This window comes from Anser anser (genome assembly GCF_964211835.1).
Source record: "Anser anser genome assembly, chromosome: 6".
NCBI classification, from domain to species: Eukaryota; Metazoa; Chordata; class Aves; order Anseriformes; family Anatidae; genus Anser; species Anser anser.
Genome location: NC_139726.1, coordinates 27,609,507 through 27,635,090, shown reverse-complemented (window position 1 = coordinate 27,635,090; position 25,584 = coordinate 27,609,507). Strand labels below are relative to the sequence as shown.

The 25,584-nt window shown below is 42.2% G+C and overlaps 1 protein-coding gene across 7 annotated transcripts in view; it reads left to right on the top strand.

The window, feature by feature from the left end:
• The window catches only part of KLF7 (KLF transcription factor 7), a 57,147-nt gene extending 39,323 nt beyond the window's left edge, over positions 1-17,824 (top strand). For 4 of the 7 annotated variants that reach the window (XM_083842316.1, XM_083842317.1, XM_083842320.1 and 1 more), the window contains exons 3-4: positions 8,525-8,648; positions 15,508-17,824. In XM_083842316.1, the coding sequence (XP_083698442.1) occupies positions 8,525-8,648; positions 15,508-15,559 (176 nt within the window). In that variant the 3' untranslated portion in view covers positions 15,560-17,824. The remainder of the gene's footprint in view (positions 1-8,524; positions 8,649-15,507) is intronic. The other 3 variants (XM_083842321.1, XM_083842318.1, XR_014586206.1) reach the window with 2 other exon arrangements.
• Positions 17,825-25,584: the final 7,760 nt, after the last annotated feature.

The following is a 25,584-nucleotide window of genomic DNA, read 5'->3' as shown; positions in this document are numbered from 1 at the left end:
CAGACCTTTACTACGCTGCTCTGGATTATATAAATAGGCGCCAGGGCCCATAAAGGGCTCTCATCGCTGCTCACCCTCTGGTATGATTTACAAAAAAACAAAGGGAAAAGATCTATTGCAGGGTCCTGGAAAAATCTGACCCGGTGAACCGCTGAATTTTTCTTTCTTTTCATCTGCTGCTTCTGCTGCTGCTGCCTTGCCTTGCATCTTCGAGCTCGCGGAGCTCCGCTGCATTCGAAACTAAAAACCCTTATTAGAGGAGATTTTTTTTAAAGTTCTTGCTACTCCTCTGGGGACCAAAGTAATGGCAGCTTGAAGCAGCGGAGAATGTGTAATTAGGGCAAACAGCGATGCCGTGCCTGCCGGGGAGAAGCGGGAGGCGAGGAGGGGATGCGCAGCAGTCCGGCGTGCACCGGCTGTTACTAGGAGACCCCGGCACGAAATGTGGGGCGTGCAGGATGCTGATGGGCCAGCCCGGCGCCTGGGTACCAGCCCGACCTGCTGCACAGCTGTTCCTGCCCTCGCGTTGCCAAGCAACTCCAGCCTTTCTTTTCTTTCTTCCCCCCTTTTTTTTTTTTTTTTTAAATTTTAATTTTCTTTCCCCCCTCGCTCACTCGTTCCGGAGGCTTAATTGGGCAGCCTTGCTGCCGGGGATGCTGCCGGCTGCCCGCCCCGTCCTGCTGCCCTGCTGCCGTCCCCTGGGCCGGGCTGGGCGAGGATGCGCCGGCAATTCAGGGGGCACAAGGGTGGGCTGTACGCCCCGGCCGGTGCTCAAGGAGGGTACAAAAAGGAATTATTTCCATTTCTTGGAGCGTTGCCACGTGCTTCGCTTTGCTCTGCATTTCAGCTAGGCAAGCGGGCTTTGTGCGTGCGCGTTAGGTGCTTGTGTGTGTGAGCAAGAAATAAGGCTGCAAAAATTCATTTGTTTTTGTGTCCTGAATGACTGCCTGCGGAAGACTGCTGCCGGCTTGGTAGACAGGCTTTGGCAAGGCCCCTAGGGACTAGTCCGGAGCTTTGAAGCTGGTAGAAAGACTGATTGGACAGTGGGTCTGGTTCTTAACCTCTTTTTGCCCATCTCTGATACAGACATGATTAGAGCCATCTCTCTATAAGGGCACTTCTGACCTTTTTGGATGAAAGGAGCTGTACATCGTTCACAGCAATGTACTGCTTTTACACTTGATCATCCCTGCCCGTCTATAAATAGGTACAACCTTCTCACATTGTGTTTTTCACAATCCTGTCACATTCCTCTTCTGCCCTGTACTGTCTACTGCCAGCTTTTCTCTTGTGCTTTGTCACCCTTTCAAAGGCTTTTCCATCTTTCCAGCAGGTGGCAAAACTGTGAATAAAATGCTGTTTTTCCTTTTTTCTCTTTTGGGGGAGAAAGCATTGGTGAGCCACTTGAAACACTGACCACAGCCCCCCTTGCCTTCCTTTGTAATAATAAAAATAATAATTACCCTTTCTATTTCTCCAACAAAAATCAATTAGGAGTATATTGAGGAATGAAAGGCTCCGAAAAGTATCTGAAATTGATTTTTATAATTAGTTTTACTGGTTGATGGGTTGCATGCACATACACTTAGATGGTGGCATTGACTTCCAGAGGATGTGTGTATTAAATAGCCTGCTCTTCCTTTTTGCTAAAGAAATGAACTTAGTGACATTAAAAGGAGGGTGATGTTGTTGTGCACTGAACTGCAGCAGCTCTCCAGCTTTTCTGTAACCACACCAGCAAAGCAGCTGTCTGAGCCATGCATCCGATGGTAACTTGCTGAATTTAGCGTGGAAGTGGGGCCATTCAACAAGCAGGGCTCCTCCTCTGTGTCTCCTATTTGGGGGAGTGTGCGTATGTGACATGGGGGGACAGAGACAGCCGTAAAGGAGACCTATTTGGTTAGGAGATTGCATTTTTTCCAGAGTCCTTAAAACTGAATTTCCTTCTGCAACGAGCTGCTGTTAAATATCACGTAGCACTTTCCATATGAAGAGAGGAGTGACCAGTAACATTTTCTGTTGTGCCATGTGATGTGTGCTGATATTCAGCTAATTAGAAGAATTATGGCTCGGCTTCATTGGTATGCCACGTATGTAGCTTGTAAAGCTCTCAGGGACCCTTAGAGATGAAGAGTGCTACATAAATATAAAATATTGTTAATGTGATGTTCCACATTAGGCTTCCCATTGTGCCGTGGCAGACTTTTGTAATAAACTGCAAAGCAAATACAAACGCCTGCCTGGCATTTCTCTGCAAGGCAAGCTGGGGGGCTGCTTCTCACCGAAAACCCACCGGCTGCCGGCGTCTCCGCGGCGTCCTTCTGCGTGGCACCGTCCCAGCGCTGACACCGCTCCTCGGCGCGACGGCACGTTCCCAGCCACCAGCCCCGGAACAGTAGGTCCCAGAAGGATTTCTCAGAAAGGGTGGCGAGGAAAGTTATTAAAACGCTCTCTGAAAAAGCCAGTGGGACTACGGGGTTCTTCACACATTTTCTTTGCACGACTCAGGCCCCCGGAGCATCCTTATGGGAGAAATCCAGGCGAGAAATCTTGCATTTAATTCCTTTTTCAGTTGTAATTTGCAGTTTGTCTGGTTCTCCAAGAACGCCAGTCTTAGAGCAAGTGTAGCTAAAGCTGTCTTTCAGGACATATTTTTAGACGTTGAGGCTTTTAGAACTAGTTTCATTTTGAGTAGTATTTTAATCACGGATTTTAAAAATGAAGGAGATGGTTTGTGTTTCTTTCATAAAACTTTTTTTTTGGGATCTTGAAACTATATGTAAATAATTCCCTGCGGGTTAGAACACATGGCGATTTTTCAGGGGGTGTTCCTGTTTTTCTAAAGACTTTCACATGCTATTTTTATGTACTTACATAACATATTAAGGAGCTGTTAAAGCATAGCATAACAAACATCTTATTTGACTGGCCTTCAAAATGTGCATGCAGACAGGATTTGTTTTATTCCTCAGTTTCTTTAAGCCTTTTTGGCTAACTCAGGCATACTGACAAAAGGAGGCTCTTAACTGTACCGTATTTTAGCAGTAAGGTATACCAGCAAGGGTTTTGACGGGGATTCTCCACTGTTGATCTGTCTTACTGAAGTTATTGCAGGACCACGGGGCTTAAACTGCTTGCTTATTTTACTAAGCACACTGTAATCAGCATGTATTTGTGCTGTGGTGTTTAAGTTGGGGTGCATGGGGAGGCAGAAGGAAACAGATACACAGGATAATCTTAATATGTTTGTTTACTTTTAATTCCGTAAAGATACAGGGTGAAACTCAAGCCTTAATGGGCATTTCTCCAGTGACTGATGAAACCAGGGTTTCACCCTGCAGTATTGCTTGATCTTATCATGCACATCCCAAAAGCTGTAGGGTTTTCTTCTAAAGTCACCCCCCCCCCCCCCCCCCCCCCCAAAATCCAGGGAGTAGGGAACAAACTCCTTTCTCTGTTTGTGTGTGTGTATGTGCGTGTGTTTGTTTTTAATAGCAAATGTTTCTAGTCTTCAGGGCTGCAAAGAGAAGTTTAAAATCATGACCCTAGGTTATCTCCAAACCAGAAGGCAAATGATCTCTCTGTCTTACTGTCTTCATCTTGAAAATCTCGTTATTTTCGTGGGAGACTGGACTCATAGACTTTTTAAACCCCTAGGGTTGGCAATAAATACTGTAAAATGTAAGATGTATAATATCCCTGGCTTCCTCCTTTTGTGCTGTAGTTTTCTGGTCATGACAATGTCCGCAGCTGATCCTGTTTATGTTCCTATGTCTCCCATAACCATAATGTTTCTACTAACCAGTCGCTGTTGAAACTGCCACTCTGAGATGTCTGCAGTGAGCAGACTCTTCTTACTCCTTGTACGAAAGAAATACTCCCTGCACCTAAATGGTTCTGGGGGATCTAGGTGGCAAGGGCAAAGGGTCTCAGTGTTTTGTGCTGTTTGGTGAGAGACTCTGTATTGCTGAGGCTTGTATACAGTTTGCAATGTATGCATATGGGAGAGAAGACCTGATAGTCTCCATTTTGTGCTTGGAGAGCAAAGATACAGCAGCCTGTGATGGAGCTGCTCTCCTGTACAACCAAAGGAGAGAAATTCACCTCCAGCTTCGGTCTGACAGGGGTCAATGTGTCCCACTCCACACACGCCTTTGTCTCTTCATTAACGTCAAAAGGAGCAGCAGGTGATTATTTCCGATGATGTTTTTCGGTATGTAAAGTTGCATGAGGTGAAGCTCACCAAGTGTATCTGAGGCTGGAAAACAACCTGACAAGTCCAAAAGACCAGTGAAGTGGCATCACTGGTGGTTTTTTTATAACTGGGTGCTTAATATGTAGTCTTGCATTTGTCTTAGTCACCAAAAGAACAGTGACCTGATTTCAGGGGTACCAAAGTCTTGTGGATTTTTGCTACGACTGTCATAGATTTTAGCTTCATCATTGTATGTTTCCCCAAAGTTTGCAAAATTCTTTGTCCTCCAGTTACGAGACTAGACAAGGGTGGATGAAATGAAGAGGGATGGAGGGCCAGCCTGTTACTGAAGTGTACTTTGGGGGGAGTTTTTAGAAGGAGAGCTAAGTTGAGTGAGATGCCAGGAACAGAAGCGGAACAGAGAGCTTCTTCCCCAAACAGCCCAATCTCAGGGTACGGAAATATGCTCTGGGAGCATGAAAAGATAAAAACGGGCTAGGGACTGATCAGTAGCTTTCAGCATAGTGGTTTGTGCACTCACAGCATCTGCGGGCTGCTCCTAAGGTGCCCTCGGCATGCAACTAAGGATGTGTCCATGTGAGTGTTTTCTGTAGTTCAGAAGTCCACTTTTGGGGTCGCTCTCCAGGTTGCCCCCATTCACAGCCAGAAATAACACCCCTGAAGCACGTGCAGCAGGCGTGCTGGGAAGCCTGACCATGGTTTCCCTCTGCAGCTCGCCTTTTCGGCTCTGCACTGCTCGCCAATGTGATGCTGCCTCGAGAAACCAGTGTGGTCAGCAGGTTTGAAATCACTACACGGTGCTCTCCACCTCGCCACTGCTCTGGGGCACTTCTAGGATTTTTCTGTAAACAAGTGGTACGTTGTGGGAACACTCGTGCTTGTCTCAGAAAACTGCATAATCCGGTGCTTCAAAGTGTGCCCATGTCGCTGGCTCCCTGCCCTGCCCAGGCGTGCCGGTGGGTGCATGGAGGCTAAGCCGGCCCCGTGGTGCGGAGCACCTCCTGAACTGCAGCAGAGCCTTTAACAGCTGCATATCTGGGTATCAGCTTCTTTTTAGATGTGCGCTGGCTCCTCTGTGGAGTGCACAAGGAAAAATGTGGTTTTATGGATTTATATAAGCACTGCACAGCCCCTTGTGTTGGGTAAAGGTGACTTAAAGATTAGAGCCTCCTTCCTGGGAGTGGCTCGCAGGCACGAGGTTTAAGTGCGGTTTTTAATTTTGAGGAATTAGAGCCTGGAAAAAGTCAGTATGGCACAGTTCTGTGATGTTCCCATTTTTAATTGGATTTTGAAACTCATAATTAATTTGTTAGAAAGGGGGAGATCCTGGCCCAGTAGAGGAGTGTGGGAGTTTTGCCATTGCCTTCAGCAGAGGAGGATTTCGCCATCTACCCTTTTATTCTCGCTAATCCTCTACAACAACAGAAGAGCAGCCTGGCACATGGAAACGATCCTTCCCATTTCTTCTGCCTGCCATTGCCAGTAGTGAGGTAGGAGGGGCTTCTCCCCCTTTTCCATTCCCACGCTTCCTCCTGACACACACCTTGGCAAGAGAGCTGTCATTTCATCTGCGGGTGAGACGAGAGCAGCCATTAGGAAGCAGTTTGTTCTTCATCCTCACATACAGAGACACAGAGGTCTTTCACTTTGTGCCCTCTCCTGTTTTTGAGTGGCTGCGGGAGGGCAGGGTATCTAACCTTTCTGAGGTCTCTGGGTCAAGGAGCCTATCTGACATGGCTTTAAAGGTCACCGTGCTCCTTCGCCTGTATGCCGTGCCACGCAGAGCTCTGCACGGCAGCGTGCTGCCTGGGAGCACAAAGAGGTACTTCTGACATGTCGTGGAACGGGGCTTCACTTACAGAGGAAAAGCATCCGAAAACAAAACTCAGCTCAGGGCAGCGCAAGGCCAAATCAGGAACACTTGAGAGAGGAGACCCTGGAGCAAATAATGGAGATATGTGGCATCCCGTGGGTTTACCAGTAATCACACTTGGCATTTCTGTCTCTCGTAACCTATATATAGCACTGTACATTTTCAAAGCTCTTGACAAATGTTAACAAGCCAAACACAGCTTCAGTCTTAATAGCCCTTGTTTCATAGAAAGCCCATGATGTTTTTTCTTCACCCTTCTGCTCCGTAGGCGGCTGTATTGTTCAGGCTGGCTGTACCTGCCAGATCTGGCTGAGCATTCATCCTTTGCCTTCTCTTTACAGCGTGTGTAGTAAATGCACTACAGGGCGGTTTGTCTGCCTTGCTGTCTCCACTCTAAGGTAGGCACTAGAGAGCGTCAGAGAACCAAGGAAGCCGGATTGTCACCGAGGCCCATTTATTGACAGCTTTTAAAAATAATGCAGGAACCGTTCACATGGAACCGCTGCACCATCAGAGACATGACCAGGGCCGGGGAAATCCTTTTCCTCTGACAAGGGGAGATCGAATGCAATGTGCCAGGTAGGATGTCACGGGCTGTCAAGGGGACAGTGCTGAAGGAACTGCAGTTCTGGCATCTGCGACAGCACTGGTAGCAGTGTTTGAATTACAGCTGAGTAACCAGCACAGAAACAAGACACCAGCACTTGGCTCACTAACAAGAATTTTCTTCCCCTTTTTTTTTCCCTCTGTGAAAAAAGTTGTTTTTTTTTTTTTTTTTAATAAAAATATGCAAGCCTGCAGAGCTGACCAGACAGGCACAGTCTAAGTGGGACAGGGTTATTATTGGCTCAGCCCATTGTCTTGTTGGGCACGTCCCCATGGTGGGTTGTGGCACATAGTAGAGACATCCAGGCTGGCCTTTCTGGTTTTGGGGACTGAGGCCATGATTCAGTATTTTGGTGAAGTCTTGCCTGCTGCTGCCCCCTCTTCACCCAAATAAATCCTTTAATTGAGTTACTGTGCCGAACAAACTTCTCAGAATCTGGTAAAATGGCTCGACCCCAGTTAACAAACACATCAGCCTGCTGGGGCAGGGGACCCCAGTGCAGCAGAGCTGCCTGTGCAATGAGAAGTTTGTGGAAACTCACTCACCACAAAACAGCTTTTTAAAATGTATTTTGATGCAATTATCCTGCCCTCTTCACTTTTCTTGCTCTTTTGGCCTCTCCAATTTGTCACTTTGAAATACATAGGGCTCCCATAATCAGATCTCACTCCTTTACCTGCTGAATAGACACACTAAATATAGAAATCTGCCTCTCTGCACTGAGAAATTTATCTGCTGTGGCCAAGTAGAGAGGTCATAAGTATTACAACTTCAGTTTGGTCAGTGGCATTTTTTTTTAAAGACTGCCTTCTTAGCAATTTTAAGGACAAATAAATAAGTCCCTTCTCTGTTTATAATTGCTAGCTTAGTAGCTTAGTAGTGAAAGTGATTTCTTGTCAGCATTTTGTCTCAACTCCCTCCTCTTCTAATGCATCCACACTGTGCTGACAGTGTGGGCAGCAGGGACTTTGAGTTTATACAGGAGGAGAAGCACTGTAGCATTTGTTCTGGGGGGAGATGATAAACTTGCATGTGCATGAATACATGGGCACTGAATAAGAAGAGGGGAAGCATGAGGCCTTGGAAGTCTCCATCAGGAGGTGTGAAGGACTCATGGATGTTACACCATGGACCCACAGAGGCTGGTCTGTGTTAGAAGATAGGTAAATGTGGACACAGAAGACAGACTCTCCTGACATACCACTTCATTGCTTCAGTGGTACGGTTAATATTTTGGGGGTAGAATAAGAGCTGATACAGGTGTAGTGCAAAAAGACTGAAGGACCAGCTCATTTAAAGAAGAAAATGTTTCTCGTCTTGCACTCCCTGTCCAGAGGTGGTTGCTCCTGGGGGTGCCCAGGTGGTGGTACGACCGGCTCCCGCCTGCGGGGTTTTAGCATGGGTACAGCCACTCAGCTACCACAGTAATTCAGCCTGCAAGCACAGAGCAAGCTGAAAGGATGACTGAAAATCAGGCCCCAGCAGCACAGGGGGCGAGGTCTGGGGACATCCTGAGGGTTTGTTTGAAGAGCAGTTGACGGGTTTTGTTAAAAATGGGAAACTGGATGTTTTAACAGCTGTAATGTTGGAGCTGGATCCATCCCCAGTACAATGAATTGTAAGCCCTAAGTGGTTTGCATCATGCTCTGGCCATGAATCGTGTGACTCAATGTGGGTTAGCCTGCCCATCGTGCTCTGGCCTTTAATAACTCGATGTGGGTTAAACTACCCAAGTGGGAAAGGGGCGAGGGGGGCGGACACAGGACTTGCAAGTTGAGTGCTCAGTAATGCTGCTGCCGCGCTGACTCTTCTCTCCTCCCCTCTGCAGGTGAGAAGCCTTACAAGTGCTCGTGGGAAGGGTGCGAGTGGCGTTTTGCACGGAGCGACGAGCTCACGAGGCATTACAGAAAGCACACGGGTGCAAAGCCCTTTAAATGCAACCATTGTGACAGGTAATGCTGCCTCCTCACGCGGTGTTTGAGCAAAATGTGGCCATTGTGAGCGGCACGGAGCTGCCAGCTCCCTGAGAGCAGAGGCCTGGCTCCCAGCAGAGAGGCCTCTCCTGGCCTCGCGGCCCACTGCCTGAGTCCCTGAGCCACGGAGGGCACAAAGAAAGATGTGGGACTGGGTAAAGGTCTGACTGAAACGTGCCAGTGTCTGTTGTGGGCACAGGATTCAATCCATAGGACAGCTTTTTTAATACTCTGTAAGCAGAGAGGATGTCCAGAGGGCCCCAGACCACTTCACTGATGGACCTGCCAGCAAAATATCTTCACAGCTTTCTGTCTCCTGGTCTTACGAGCCTGGTGTCCTCTGAAAGGCAGAGCTCCCCAACCACCTGCCCTGCTTCATGGGCTACCCCAAGCACCACTGCTGGCTGCTTGCGTTTCAGCAGGGTGGTCTGCAGAGGCTGATGGGCCTCACAAATACATGGGTGTACGAGAGGGCAGATGGGGTCTGTGTGTGGCTGTTGTGTCACAGGTGCCCAAAATCTACAGAACAGTCTGGGAAAAGAGTATTTAATTTCTGTACAAAGTTACTACATCATTGTCTTCTCTTTCCACTGAGTCAAGGGCTCAGTGCTTCCCTGGGTGAAACTGAGAGTCAAAAGAAGACAGCAAAGTGCTTCGTTTTTGAAAGCACGGGAGTATTTTAGGCACGTCTGACAATTCACATTCATGGGATTGTTTTGAGTAGGATTAGTGATTGCTGCGAGTTCCTGCTAATGAGTGAATCTTTTCCTCCAGTTCTAAATCTCACCCTTGGTGTCTATTTGATGTGGGAAATACTCTGCCCCTTCATTTTGTGTGGGCACAAATTTAAAAGCCTTGTAGGTGCCTAGAGCCAGGCTTCCTGAAGAGCCTGTCACGCAGCCATCCTCCAGGCACTCAGAAACATTTTGCTGGGGGAGCTGGGCACCCAGCAGCTCCCAGTGAGAGCAATGGGAGCTGCTGCTCACTGCCAACCTTTTTGCAGTCCTCGCCGCTTTAGCTGCTGAATGAATGATGAGGTCGTCTGAAAATTCTGGTTGTCCTTGCTTGGTGCTGGTTCTTTTGAAAGCTGGGTTCTTTGAATTCAGAAGCAAAACCAAAAGAAAAACCTCCTCCCCATCCCCAGTCCCAAATGATAAGAAATTAGGGTGGAGCAAAAGCAATTACCCCTGTAATGACTCTTGACAGCACTGACAGGATCAAACAATGAGCACTTCTCCCCCTCGTACCCCCCCAGCTGGAGACTGGCAGTGCCCTGGGTAAAACCTGGATCCAGTATTGAGTAATCAAATAATGTGCTTGCATCTGAACATGTTATCCGGCTAATCTTATTTATATATATATTTTAAAAGAGACTTAAGAAAATTACCCATCTTTTTAATGCAGCACTAAGGTTCTCTGCTCTGATAAGAAAACATTTTGTAATACAATAAAGGCTCTAGGAAGCCTCTGGGTACACCAGACCAGCAGAGAACATGCGTGGAGAGAGGATGTGTGGGACATAAACAAGGGACCCCATCCTTTTATGGGAAGGAAATTCGATCATTTTCACATCCTGCCTTTCCAAGAGCTTCATCTCCTTGAGCACTCTTCTCCCCTTGTCTCCCCTCTTCCTGCCCCCACCCCCACCCCCCCCGCCACAGAGAGCTTCCTCTTGGATTATCTTTTGTTTTATCCCTGGATTATATTTTGTTTGCTCAGAGTTAGGGACAGGATAAACCAAGTAGGGACCTCTGGAGTTCTGCTTTTGTATAAGCACATTTGTGAAGGAGGACATTTATGTTCTGTGTTTCGAATGTAAGGCATTGCCTTTCTCTTTTTCTCTGAAGAACAGAGTAACCAGCCCCACAAGCACACAAACACAAGCAGTGCAAAACTGCAGGGTTTCTGTGTCAGGACAGACAGTATTTTTAGCAGAGGTTTAAGAAATAAAATAGGTATTTTCAACTCCTCAGTCTCTTTCAGTCCTTTTTTAAGTAATCATTCTTCTCCATCTACATATTATCCTTGCCTATCTATTTTTTTTTATTTGGCAGCCAACTCAGTTACTGCAGTCAAGAGATATATTTTTGCAACCATCTAATACTTCTTCTGCTCTTCAGCTGAATCTGTAGATAAAAGAAAAATTATATTAATAAGACTGCTGGGATTTGTGCACTCCATGCACAAGCCATCTGCGTGCGGCTGTAGGAGTCAGGTTTGGGTTTACTTTTCCAATCAGTTGCAAGCCTATAGAGTGCCAGTGTCTGTTCTTTTGGCCCACTTTGCTATACTGCTGTTTTCCCGTTTTTCATTCATTCATCTGTCCGCTACTATCTATTGGAGATGTCACTTCAAGCAAGTACTGAAATGTGCATAAATCTGTCCCTAGCCATTTAGGCAGAATTTAATGCTAAAGATGCTCCTTCCTGAGCCAGGGCTCCCAGCTGGAGAACAGTTCCTCCATATCTGAACTGCTGCCCTCTCCTGCACCCACCATTATTGACAAGAGTTGTGGTCACTCCCTCAGACATCCGGGCTTGCTAAACTTTAAGGAGTCTTTTGGATTTACTTTTCACAACACTGACATCGCACAAAATATATTGTTTTGTTCAGAAGGGAAGGCCACACCTTGGCAATCAGAGCATGAAAGCAGGGATCAATATAGCAAAGAAGGAGAAGGGTGTTGTGCATATGGTGTGGCTGCAATTCCTTTTTAGTCTGTTTTCAGATGCAGTTGTGTCTCGGACCTCCTGGCCAACATCAAAGGGGTATTCATGTCCCCTGTGTACAGGACAATTCTAAAACATAAGAGATGAGAAGGCTTGATTCTCTTCTGCTGCTGTCCCCAGCCTTATCCCAGCCTGAATGCCATTCACCCCACAGATCACATAGTTATAGCTGGCAAACCACTACTGGTTTGAGTAGCACCATATGTACAGCAAATGGTATGTGGTTTGGTGGCAGCAGGGGAGAAAGGAGAATCTGCTAAAGTGGTGCAGAAAGCAGCGTACAAGTCCCTCATGCCTTCCAGACACCCGGGGTATGCTGTTTATTAGCATTCCCCAGGAGTTATGCTCTTCAGGAACACAGGTAGGTTATGTTCCTCACACGGTGCAAGCCCTCAGCACTCCAAGGGGACAAAGATGATAGGGCAGTGGCACTTGCTTGTTCTGCATAAATACGTGTTTAGGAGATAGCAGCTCCGTGCCAGATTATTGAGGTATATACTCCAGTGTAAGTGTATGTGCTTGGTGTCCTCTCTGACAGCAAGTTGAGAGCATGCTTGGCTGAAATGCACAAATCCCACAGTGGGAAATCCACAGCTGGTAAGAAAGATGGCTGAGCAATGTATTCTCTTACCTTCCCTCTTTCTCCTGTGGAGGCTTCAGTGCTGAGCAGTACTGTGTTGCTAAGGAGATAGAGCACAAAGAGAAGGGAGAGAATCATGTTTGGGAGTAGGGAATTTTTGCATTGTGCATCACTGTATCTCTTCCAGAATTAGGGTGTCTTAATCTAGCATAAACTGCCCTTCCTAGGAAGAGCTGGATTAGGGGAGGGACGATGGGGAAGACTGTGATGGCCCACATACCACATGCAGTGCTGCTCTAAAACTGGAAGAGGCGCAGAGCCAGAGATGTGGGGCAAAGTCTTGCCTCACAGACAGGACTAGGGACCAGCAAGCTGCTGCTTCTTAATTTTGTGGAGAAAGGAGTTTATCTTGTCAGTGTATCCTGTGGAGCCTCCCTCACTCTTAGCTCTTGTTCCAGAATGGAAAAAATATGCCCACTGATCAATACCTTTTTTTTTTGGACAGCGTGTTTTCGCTGTATCATTTGGTAGGGACTGTTATACTGTTGAAAATAAACGTCCGTATCCACCAGCCTTACCAATAGCTACAACTAACCAAATCAGTCAGCAGGAGGACGTGAAAAATTAGCATTGTACCATTTTATTAGCTATAAATTAGCTAAGAATGGTGCCATTTTATTAGCTATAAAAATATTATAGGGCTGAAAAATACACTAGATACTAATACTATGGTAATTGATGTGAAACAGTGTTTTGGATTCGTATTTTTAACAGATCTTGCTGTGTTGTGACTCAGCATACTTTTCCTGGGATGCATTTATCATAGAGACAATCGGAGAGGAAAAGCCGTGCTTGGGTGGTGGTCTTATGACTAGTCCTAGACTAAAGTGCCAGCTGGTGCATGTCTTTTTGGCAGCCACTCAAGCTGTTGTTTTGTTTTGGCAGCCCCTGTAGCCAGAGCATGCTGCTTTCTCAGTTGAGACTGACAGGAGAGATGTTGGTCCAAGGGTGGATTTTGGCACCCCTGGGCTAGAAAATTCTAGCTGTGCTGAGCCTGCTGCGCTAAAAGCAAAGTTTCCATTGTCAGTTCCTCATCTGTCTCACTGCACTTCATGCAGGAGCTTGGAGGAATGCAGCCATCAGCCCATTTTGAAGTCTTTTTAATTTTTGCCACTCCAGAAGGGTATTAACCCCTTTGTAAGCTGCTACGAATCAGTAGAGAACAGCTGATTGGAGCAGAACTATGCTCATGCATAGATGATGAGAGTTTATTTTTTCTTGTGAAAGTTGCCTTCATACAAAGCTTCTTTGTCTTAAAAATTTACCTCTTGGTGACTCATCTCTGTATATAGGTAGAGATAGACTGCCTGTACAGGGGAGTGCTGCCAGTGGGACAGAAAAGATTCCCTAACTATTTTAAAATCTCTTCATTTCTATAGGACTTCAATTTCTTAATTATTTTTCTGCTTAGGGTGTTTATTCTCTTGGTGCTTGCTTTTAGATTGAAGGCACTTCTGGGTTTTTTTGTTTGTTTTTTTTGTTTTTTCCTTTTTTTTCCTTTTTTTTTGACTACGTAGTTGAATTTGTTCTTTTACGTTCTCTCTGAAAAGTAAAAAATACTCAACTATTGCTTTTTTAGAAATAGATTCAGTGCCTATGTATGAGCTATCCAGATTCTCACAATAAGCCATTTGGATATTCTAACCATTGGTGGCTCTTTCAGACTCTAGATCTGTGGGGCAGTGAAAAGACATTGCAGGCAACTCAGTTCTGGAAGTAGCTTCTAATGATGCCCTCAGAGCCTACAAAAACATTTTATTCAAAAGCCACGGATTTGTGTTTTTGTATAATATTTATAATAGATGTTTTTTCCTCTTACTAAAAATAATTGTGCCAGTGTCTTTTGGTTTAGGGTGGAAAGAAGACAAGCCAAGATTTGCAGAGAAATTGGAAACCTCCCGTTTCTGAGTACTCAACTCGAAGTCCATAGTAGAAGTTTGAATTTTGAGAGTGCCTCAGTGCTGCCTCTCTGACAGCTGGGCTCCATTTCAGGGCTTTGGGGTAGGCAGCCAGAACCACTGCCTGCTTGTCCTGCAGTTTACTCTCTGGTGCCATACATATCTTTAATGACACTCTGATAGTGGGTGTGAAATGGATTGGTGCCTTTGATCCCATTTCTGTTGGGTATGAAGTTAAATAAATATTCTTGCTTACTGGCAGTTTTGATAAAATGGGGTATATATCGAATGACAGGGAAGAAAAGCACCTGTCCTCCTCAGAATTTATTCCCCTAGTTACTGACAATATCTTAGTGCTGTAAAGTCACAGATTTCGGGCTGCTGTTCCTGCTGCAATGAGTGCCCTGCAGCAAGTCTGCTACAAGACACCTGTTCTAGAATAGTAATTCTTGATTAACTCTTTTTGGGGCTGCTCTTCTTTGGGAGTAAGTGTTTTATTCTGAATATTTTAACCCACTTCCCAAGTGGATTAAGTAATTTCAAAAGAAGGCAGTCATAAGCCTTTGGAGAGGGAGTTAATCAAGAATAGATGCTTCATTTCAAATTCATGCCCTACCTCATCTTCAATTAACTGCATGTTTAGACCAGCCCTAAAACTCAACTAGTTCTCTAGGGCTGATGCTCTAAGCCCGTCTCATCGGTATCCATCTACATGTTTAGAATATCAAAATGTTATGTTGTGTGATGAGATGGGTTAGTGGATGAAGAACAGAAGTTGAAAGTGGAAGTCCTGGCTTTTTTGCCTTTTTTTGTTTGTGTTTGTTTTACCATACTTCTTTTGTTATTTACAATATCCTTGCCTTCTCTGTGTCTCAATTTTCACACTTACAGGATAGGGATAATAGTACTTTGTCTTCTCTCAACATCATTTAGGGAGATAGTATTCATCAGCATCCACATATTACCAATGATATTCCCAATGGAGAGAAAATGAGAGAGATGTAGCCTGAAGGATTTTCAGCCCCCAAGCATTGAACTGTTTTCCTTCTGATTTGTAGTTAAAAATGGGAATTTAGCTTTCAAAACTGGCATCTTATGTTGGTGTTTGTTGCTGGTACCGGGCACTTGAAAAAGCTATATTTTTCTGTTTTTTTTTTTATTATTATTACTATTATTTTTTATTTTTATTTTTAAATTGTCATTTCTAAGTATTTGAGTAAAACTGACTTGTTTTATTTTTTTATACACACACATACACTGAATATTTAATTTTAACCTACAGGTGCATGGATGAGCACCCTTCCATGAAGTTTCACTCAGTGAAAGAGGAGGAGGGAAAGGAACAGAGAAGGGAGAATAGTCTATTTAGTTGCTGAAAGCCAGGATAGTTGGCCATCAATGGTTAGTTATAGTTGTGAAGCACACAGGGTTTGGTGTTGATCAATCGATAATCTAAAGAATGTCATTAAACCTGGATAAGTATTTCCTCCTGTACATAAAGAGGGAGGAGCAGGAACCCCGTTTTCCCAAATTCTGTATTTATTTAATTTCCCACTTGGTTTATTTTGCAGGTGTTTTTCCAGGTCTGACCACCTTGCCCTCCACATGAAGAGACACATCTAAATATCCATCAGCTTGGCGTGGATGTCATCTGAGCTAAGTGTTGTGAGATGAAAGTGGAACTCGAGTAATAACATGCTGCCTTGCAGGAGAAGAGAACTTGATCACGTGTAATCCTCTGTACAGAGACCACACGCTTGCACGGTCATGCACCCAGTTATACTTCAATACTTACATCAGTTCTTTATGCCTTGCCCCAGCTGGATGGGAGAAGATGCAGGCGAGAAAATGGTATAGAGGTGAAGTCAATGAGAAGAACAATTGCGTACAGTGCTTTGTCTCTCTTGGATTTATTTCCTGGTTTTGCCAATGGAAGTCAAAGAAAATGGAGGAGGCTTCTCTGCAGGTGGACGGCAATAGGAGGGGCTTATTTAACTTGCTTCTCAATGCAACTTAATAGGAGAATATGTCGTCTTGAAGTTGCATATTTGTAGCACTAACTTTCTTTTTAAATAGATGGGGGGAAAACAATGACCTAGAAAACCAAATCCCAGTTTGGTAGCCAAAATTAACCTCTTGGTTCGTTTGTTCTTTGTCTGAGGATTCCTAATGTTCAGTGCGTCAGACTTTTCACAGACACTTTGACCTGTCTTGGTTTTGGTTCTTCTTCCTAGAACTGAGCTATTGAGATCCTTTTAAGTCAATACCAGTGGCCTTAATGGCAGTAGACTGTGGAGTGACACTTGTGACACAAATATCCTCTCTTTGGCCTGAGTTTATGTAGACTTCACGGAGGACTATATTTTTGTTGGTTGTTTTTATTTCAATTTTTGTTTTGGCTATTGCACAACATATGCACTAGGGACTCTGGAAGCTGCTGCCATGATGGCTAAGTGGCCAAGGGATAAACCCTGAGAAACAGCACCTAATATCTCTGTAGGCCTCACCTTATTGCCATAGCTAGGACTTCTTGTTTATTTGTTGAATGAAAACTTTAAAAGCTTATTTGGAAGCTTAAACCTTCTTTTCTCTTTTCTTCACGAACAAGTGATCTTCAGAACTCCTTGTCTTCACCTGGATATCGGTCTGGGACTGGCCACACCACACAGGCATGACTACAGGATTCCTTCCACATCATGTGAGCACATTAGCCACAACTCACAGTGACTTAGAGATGAATTATGTTGCTTTTTCTTGCTGTTCTTCTAATAACCAATTTAAAACATTAGACTTTTGTTTGTGTAAGGAGCACCTGCAGACATTTTTATTTAAACCTGATGTTTTTTGAACATCTTACCCTCAAAAAAACACAAGCCAAAAACCCTGCTCCAGTTTCTGAGTGGGAAATCGAGAACCTCTTCCAAGTACAAAGGCTTCATTCAGCATTAGCCTTTTAAAGAAATTATCAAAGTCCTCCTTTTCCACTCATCAAGTTGATACTGTAGCCCACTCCAATATGAAAAAAACATAATGGTGTGAATGGTGAAGGAAGGGTTGGATTTCACATACAACAGTGAGGCTTTTCCAAATGATTGCTCTAAAGTATTACTAACCTAGAGGTCCGTTTTGGCCTACTGTGTGAACCACCAAGGAGAAGTGGAGTCTCATGCTCACCCTTCAGTCCTATTGATAATTTGATTTTGTTGGGCTCAAAGTGGATTAAAGTCTTCATTACAAAAGAAAAACAAACAAAAAAATGTATCTTACTATAACTCACATTTGAAACTATTTGGCACTGGCCCTGACTCCAAAGACTGCATTTAGGACCATAAAAATGGCCTATGCAAGCAGGCAGGTGGTCATTAGGTTGTATATTTTGTATATTCTGGGACCATCCCTACAAGATGTCTCTAGAAATGAAACAAAATGGCGCATGGTCCACAAATGGTTGCTGCTCTTTTATACTGTATTAGCCAACTGCCCTTCTTTGACTGTTTTGACTCATTGACTGTTAAATATTTCCCTTAATTTATGTTTTGGGAGGTAAAACTGTACTCTTGGGGAAAAAAGAACAAACAAGAAACTCAATAGGTGTTTAAGAGCTGTCACCGGGATTCTTGGCACTTGAATTCTCAGCATTTTGCAACCTTTGGTTCCAGTGAGAGATTGAATTTACTCAAAAGATGCTGTTTTTCCTCACAGTTTTCACAAAACACTGTGACTGTCAATTGAACACTTTGGGGACAGGGGAGAAATACAATGTCTGGCCCATATGGCATGAAATATGGACCAAAATCTAACCATCTTTTAGGGGCAATGATGTAACATTCATGATAAGAAAGAGAGAGAGAGAGCAAGAGAGAGTGTGAAGAAAGAAAAGAAAAGAAAGATAGAGAGAAAGAAAGAAAATTGAGTTTATTCCAAAGATTTAAAACTAACCGTACTATATATACATATATATATATATTTTATATATATATATATATATACAAAAATTGCGGAGCACTGCTTGCTGACAATCTCGTATTTCTCTACTTCTGTGTTTGCATACTTCTACGGCCATTCCATCCAACTGTTCCACTGGGACTGAGGGCCCTAGAATCCAATTTGTGTTGGAATATATAGAGCATCCTGCCAGATGTCTAATGGGAACTGAAACCTCAGCTGTGTGAAACTGTAGAGCATCCCGTCAGTGCATTAGATTAAAAAAAAAAAAGGATAAGAAAATCCTAGAATTTCATTAGTGTAGCATCCTAATGTATGTGCTCTCAAACTCACTACTACAATACTCATTGGCTGTGAACCTGCATAAATATCCTCCTTTGACCTCTGGACACACCTGTCTTTAGATATGCTAACAGTAGTCTACAAAGAATAATTATTAAATGACAGTTTACATACCAGGCTCTATTTAAAAGGGAAAAAAAATTAAGCAAGACTGCTTCTTTTATTCCAGTTTTCATTTGTGGTCTTGTTGACGTCTTATTTAAATATGGCAGAACAAGGGTCCCATAGAAAGAAACATACTGAAATGTGTGATTATTTTGTTCTAGAGACAGGCCTACAGTTAAATCCTGGATTCGTATAGCCAAATGAACATAGAGGAAAAGAGGATAAGAGCCTTAACCAGATTTCAGATTTCTCAGGCTCTTTTTGTTGCAGGTCTTGAACTCTGAAGCCAAATTCTGGGCTTTGGGACCATCGCTTCTGCTTGTAACAGGAGGTATTTTTCACCTGTATATGTTGTAGACTCCGTCAATCTCTGCACTTCAGTTTCTGGGTGCTCATATACAAGTGTCTTAGTCATTACTAAAATTTTGAACCATAGCTTGTATTTTGTAGATGGAGTCTCCATTTTGGAAAAGCCTAATTAGTGACACGTTCCAGGAGTCATTTTTTACAATCACAAGTTTTGTTTCTTTGCAGATATTTCAAGCTGTGCACTTCAAACCTGAGCAATCCAGTATAGCTAGATCATTTTTGGGCCTGTGTCTCCTTGCTAAAGTTGTACAGACATCTTCTATTTATAAATTATGAATAGAAACAGGCTAATAAGGAAAGGCTAATCCTTTCTGTAAGGCTTCTTTGGAAGCAAAAGCCTAAATAAATGATTTGGTAACAGTTGAGGACAAAATTATTGAGCTTTAGAAAGGAGAAGCTTAACATTGTTTCCTTCATGCTAGATTTATGTCTGTTTGCAAAACAGAAGCCACATTTTTCTGGCTTTTCTGAAGAACGTCAGATGTGGTTTCCAAGGCCATGGAACTGTAGGACGAGAACAAACTGAGACAAATGTCCCACAAAATAGTATAAATAAAGGAAGCAACTAAATCAAATATCATTTTTTTGTGAGTAGCTAAATAATATTTTGGAGCAGTGTAGTCAATCATAGAATAATGCAGGTAGAAAGGGACTGTCCAGAGGCTGTCTCAGCCAACCTTCAACTAGAGCTGGTTGCTCAGGGCCATGTCCAGTTGATTTTTGACTACTGCCAAGGATGGAAATTCCACAGCCATTCTGTGCAAGCTGGTCCAATATTTGACTAACTTTGTGGTTAAAAAAAAAAAAAAAAAAAAAAGGACAAATCTCTATGTCAAGGAGGAATTTCCCATGTTCCAACTTGTGTTTGTTGGCTATTCCACTGTGCACCACTGCAAAGAGTCTTCATCTTCTCCACACCTTCTCTTAGGTATTTGTAGGCAGCAATAAGATCTACCTTTACCTTTCTCTTTCTATTGATTAACTGTGTCTCTTAGCCACTCTTCGTCCATCATGTGCTCCAGCCATCTGATCTCCTTGGTGGCTCTCTTCTAGACTTGCTCCAGTATGTCAGTAATTTTCTTGTATGGGGAAGACCAAAACAGAACAGAATATCCTAGATCAAGATGTACTTTATATGTTACAGTGTTGAAAAATCATTTAGAAAGTACCAGTATCAAGATTTTTCTAGTAAGATTTTCTGAATGTATAAAATTATGCTTATGGGAATATGCTTTTTATACTGCCAGCTTGAGGCTTGGCAAGCAAAATTCTGCTTTTCTAACATAATCATCACTTTTTTACCTTAAACTAAAAAAACATATCGCTCATACTATATCAAACATGGAGACACATGAAGTTGCATTTTAGTCACTCTTTAGAACAAAACAACACTTCAGTGCATCTTTGTTCTGCAGTTTTTTCCCCCTTAGGAGAAGAGCAGCCTAAACCATCATGTATATTTTATAAAGAATAGTTTAACAGGAAAGGAGATTCCAGAGTAGAGTGTTTTTCATTATCTCAAAGTTGCTCTCTTTCAATAGCCGGTTCTCAGTCTAGAAGATGATTTCACCTGGATAGTCTAGGCAAATGAACAAAAGAAAGCTTATTTCCAGGACTGAAATCCGGGATTTATTCAGTGCGTTGGACAAGGCCCTGAACAGAGTGATCTAACTGAACTGTTTTTAAGCTGAGGCTTGGATTAGGTGACCTCCAGAGGTACCTTCCAACATTATTTTTTCTGTTTCTGTGATTCATATCAGAGCTCTGTCTGATTAATTATGTGTACTGGCTCTAGTTCTTCCCACACTGTAGAATGGGTCTGTAGGGTTACTCTCAAACTCTGATAGTTTCATCCATATCAAACTTTATAAGGTTTCTTCATGAGCAAGATGTAGAGAGGTAAAAATCTTGAGGAAGAAGAAAAAAAAGCTTAGCAAAGCAGTTTGAAGGAATATGGTACCATGAGATGTGTCACAGTTGCAGGGGCCAAGCAAATATTACAGAAACAAGTTTGCTAGCCTGGAAGACCCATGCAATGTCTCAAAAAAGGTTCCCGGTACCTGAAATCTTAGCCAACTTACATTTCTACAGAGGTGATTTTTTTTTTTTTTAATTTGACTCAGATTTTTTGGAATTGGGTTTACTGCTTTTTTAAAATAGCACATTTTCACTTAATACCTGGAAAACACTGACTAAACACAGATAGGGAAGAAGAACCTGAATGCAAGAGGAGCCTCCAGTCCCTTGCTTTTGGAACTATTTTACCTTCAGGAGTAAAAAGGATAATCACTAAGATATATGGCTAAAATGGAGTTGAAAATATGATGGTTGCAGTGATTGAATGTGTCTTATCTGTGACCTTTTGGTATTTATAGAATCAGGTTTTCTCCTTCATTTTTACCTGGCTGTAGACAATTTGGGCTTTTTAGCTGTCCCTAACACAAAGGTTGCTCTTCTTATTTAACATACTTTGTTTATCTGTGTACAGAACAAGTCATATTTGGTGCTTTTGACAGAACTGATCAAAATCCAACATGCTTAAGGGTTTTCTTTTCTCTCACCTTCCTGTAATGTATGTCAAAATCTTTACATTTAAAAAACAAAAACGGAGGAAAACTTTGGACGTTATTCTATGTTACCAGGCCAGCACCCAGTGGGTCAAGGGCTTTTATTCTTGATTTTAATTGGGACTTAGCAAATCCTTCATTCCATCCAGAAAGACTGTTTTTAAGCTTTCATATTTCTGGGTTATGCTTTCAACCCAACACTCTTTTAAAGTACTTTTTGCTGATTTCAGATAGAATTGCGCTTGCAAAGTTCCTCACATATCAAGAACAAATGATGCTTGACTAACTATGGCTTTGACTTGAAAAAACGAAAATTATTTCTTCCCAAGATTTTACAACTACTCATTGATAAGTCTTGCCTGTCTTTCATTAGCATTAAACCTACACCTTCTTGAATGATCATTTCAAGATCAAGCTTGGATATTCTTCTTCCTTGTGTCACACTTGTGTCTTTTTTTATTAATAGTTTAGGGATGATTACTGCAGTCTTTCTCCTCACAGCTCTACATTGGCTTCAGTGGCAAGATTTAGCATAGCAAGAACTGGAGGGTCTGGCCCACCAGGTACTAAGATCTCTCTCATAAAAGCTGAGACTTTCCTCCTCCCTTAGAGGAATAAGTCCAAGACATACTTGTACTATATAAGTTATATATATAATGATGTAGTTGTATATATAAATTATATACATAAAAATGTGGAGATAGGGGGGTAGGCTGCCTTTATCACCTCAAAAATAGGTTTCCCTACCTGAAAACTTTCAAATGCAGGTGTCATTTTCAAACAGGGTTTTATAGTTTTCCTTAATGCTTGTTAATGGCATTTTTGGTGTGATAATTCAAGTTGAAACTCTTCACAATTTTCAAAATGAAAGCTTTGATGATTTTTTTAAGTGCTTTGGTCCTAACTTCTATATACTGCCAGAAAACAGGTTCTACACTGTTTCTCTGTGTGAGTGTGGAGGTGCAACCGTATACATTCACACAGAAGACAAAACTGAGCTACTGACTTACAGCGTGTAGTAACCAACCGTGCCTATTGCTTTGATTTAGGGAGGGCACTTACTGTTGCCACTGCATTTTAGGAATCATGTCAGCTTCTGTAGGAAAGTTTTCAACAGTCTGGGAAATACTTGTTGCTGTGTACTGTGAATGAGTAGGCTGCAAATTGGGGGTTGGGTGGGGAGGTGGGAAGGGAGGGGGATGAGGGCTTAGCATGTACACACTAAAAGTGAACTACAATGGACAGAAAGGTGACAATTTTAGCCTTTATTGTTGGGCTCTCGGGGAAATAAAAAGCTAACATGCAGTCCCTGAAAGGCCTGATGGCTGAAGGGCTGATCTTTACTTTATATTTTGCAACATGCCTTTTTCCCATCCCTCTGTATTTTAAAACCCAGGCCTGTCAGATTCTGGAAGTAGATCAAAACACTGGTTTACACACTACTGTGTTACCAAGGCCATGTCTCTACCAGGGAAGTTGCCCTATGTTAAAATATCAGTCTAGTTAAAATCACTTTGTAGATGCACCTAGTATTTGTTTGCCTGGACTGTGTTTGCATTGGCATCCTATGCAGTTAAGATAAAGTGTAAGAAATGGTTCAACCAATTAAGATACCTCGACAAAAAGGTTCTTGCACCAATTTAAGTATATGGTTTTGAAATCACTGCATATAAACCATGACAGCTTTTCTCTTAGAAACAAGGCCTTAGTTTAGCATGTCTGCTCATCTGATTGGAAAAATAATAAAGCAGGCTGAGATTTATTTTTTTTGTCTTGCTTTGCGAAATGTCACTTTTTCTTTCTTATCCTTTAAAACTTTTCTTGCTCTCTACTTCACATTAGATTTTTGTTTGGGGGATTTTTTTTTTAGCAACAACAACAACAACAAAAGGATGAATGCTCCCTATTTAAAAAAAAAAAAAAACATTGCTTGAAGGACTTTCATTTTGCACTATAATTTTTCTTTTACCAGATGTGTCTGACAAGTGCATTTTGGAGATGCCCTCGGTCACGTTCTCTCAGGCCTACTCTGGTATTTCTAGTATATCACAGAAGTACCCAATCTTGTAGCCCTCAGTTCTGCCTTTTTTTGACATTTTATTTTTTTTAAGCTTTTTATATATATATATATAAATATATTACTTTGTCAGTTTTTTTGCTGTACAAAAAGTCTTAAGATTTAAAAATATTATTTGTATTATATGATGGTGGTATGTTAATGTTACAAAATTATTAATGAAGAAAAAATTTATTTTTGTTACTGGTCTGTTTCATAATTCTTTTTTAAATTGGTATATTGTAAGATATCTATGCAAAAATGTTATGTGACGCATTTTTATTTAAGAATGTAATATGTGTAATAAACAGTAGAATGTGTTTGGCCCGACAGTGTTTAGTGTGCCTTGTATATTATTTCTTTATGAAAACCTCCGTGAACAGCGAAGTAGCTTTTGAATACCAGTTAAGGCTATGGTTGTGTAAAAACACATATTGGTATAAAATAGATAGCTTATGCTTTAACTTAAGAGAATCACATTTTCGAATTTAAATAATATTTTAAAAATGTATTTTGTAACAGTTCAAGTGTTGTTTATATTCATGTCGTAATACATGTTGCTTTTGGAAAAGATGCTCGAGAAAGAAATTCTTATTCTTAAAAGCTAACCAGATTTCCATCTGGCTTGTAACATTGCTTCTGTTGGAGTCAGTGACTTTTGCTCTTTGAAAGCTTGCACTGGTTGAAGATTTTAGCCAGTATTATTTTTGTAAAATATACAGAGAGCACTTGCATTGCATTTTCCATGCCTAGCTTTCAAAACATTTGTCAGTCAGTGGTCAAAACAGGACTAGACTTTGAGGCTCCTGAGCATTAGTGTGGTGCTCTAGTCTGTGCATCACGCCGTCTCACAGGAGCTGAGTGCAGTATTGTTCTCTTTCCCCTGCCTCAATCATTTAGTCTCTCTCTTTAATGTCTGCAAAATTGCAAGCACAATTGAATCCACCTGGATGCTCAAGTACTAAAAATGTATTTAGGCAGTAAAGACAGTCATTCTGAGCACAATTACTTTGCAGTGTCATGCCATAAAATGAAACGACTGACTTTGTCAAGTCAGGCCTGTATCCATTTAGGTTTTTGCCATCTTGTTATCATACACGGCAGTGACCTAAATGGCACCATGTATGAACATCCTGTAGGGCTCATTTGATACAAACTTGCTAGCTTTTAGTTCTGGGGCAACATGCCTCACTTTCCCTGTTGGAAGACCTGCTAGGACTATTCATGGCAGACAGAAGGTAGGATTACCCTCATGATATCTGCATCTAAAAGTCAGATTACCATTCTAACCTACTCACTTATACTCCCTCTGTAGCTAATGAAGAGAGAGAGACATATCCAGAGGTGACTAACTCCAGGTGATGAGTTGAATGCAAAAGGAGATGAAGTGACATCAGGCGTTACTGAAATGCCACATGGTAAGTTGGAAGACAAAAGTTCCAGTGATGCACATAGCTGCTCTGGTCACTCAGGTCATGCCAGATGTTTGACAATGGACATAATTTGTAGTGTTTGGGTGTATGTTACAAACAGCTCTTGAGCACTGGAAAAGAACTTGGCTTAGGCTTAAATTTTGTGCTGGTGTTCTAAATGGTCAAAACTTCACAGTGCTCTTGCAGCTTTACTACAGCAGTGGTATCTTGATGTCACTCAGGGCTTGAGGGACTGAGGCAGTCAGTTGACATATAGTTTCTTAAAAGTCTCTTTATTGTACATGGATTTGTACAATGAAGGTATGTCTGGAATTATATACAATATAGAATTCCTCCTGGAAATTAAATTTTGGTTTAAAGCTATTTGTTTATTTATTTATTTATTTTTCTATAAACACAAGGTTTGGTTGCTTCACGTCCTGTCTTCCTTGAAAACCTCTGGAAGCTTTTTGCATTTCACCTACCTTGAGCTTTCTGATGGTTAAATGTCTGTATGTCTAGCCTAAGATAATTATAATGTAAATTAGTCCTCTGCTTTCCACATATGAGAGCTACTTCTGGAGAGCTCTGGAACAACCTTTATGAAGAAAACTTTGAAGAAAACTTATGAAGAAAACTTTGGGGTAGCAGTGCTGGTTCTTTGGCTTGTTTTCAGCTACCTTGAATTGGAAAGAATTCAATTCAAAGAACATCAATTACGGATGACCATACAAATAATTTGTTTTCTAGGAACTTTTAGAAAATCCAGTGCTTTACTATCATACACTTCCTCTCAGAAGATGCAAGAACAGCTGTGAAACACCTTCCTAGGTTAGAGGCCAGGAAAAAGAG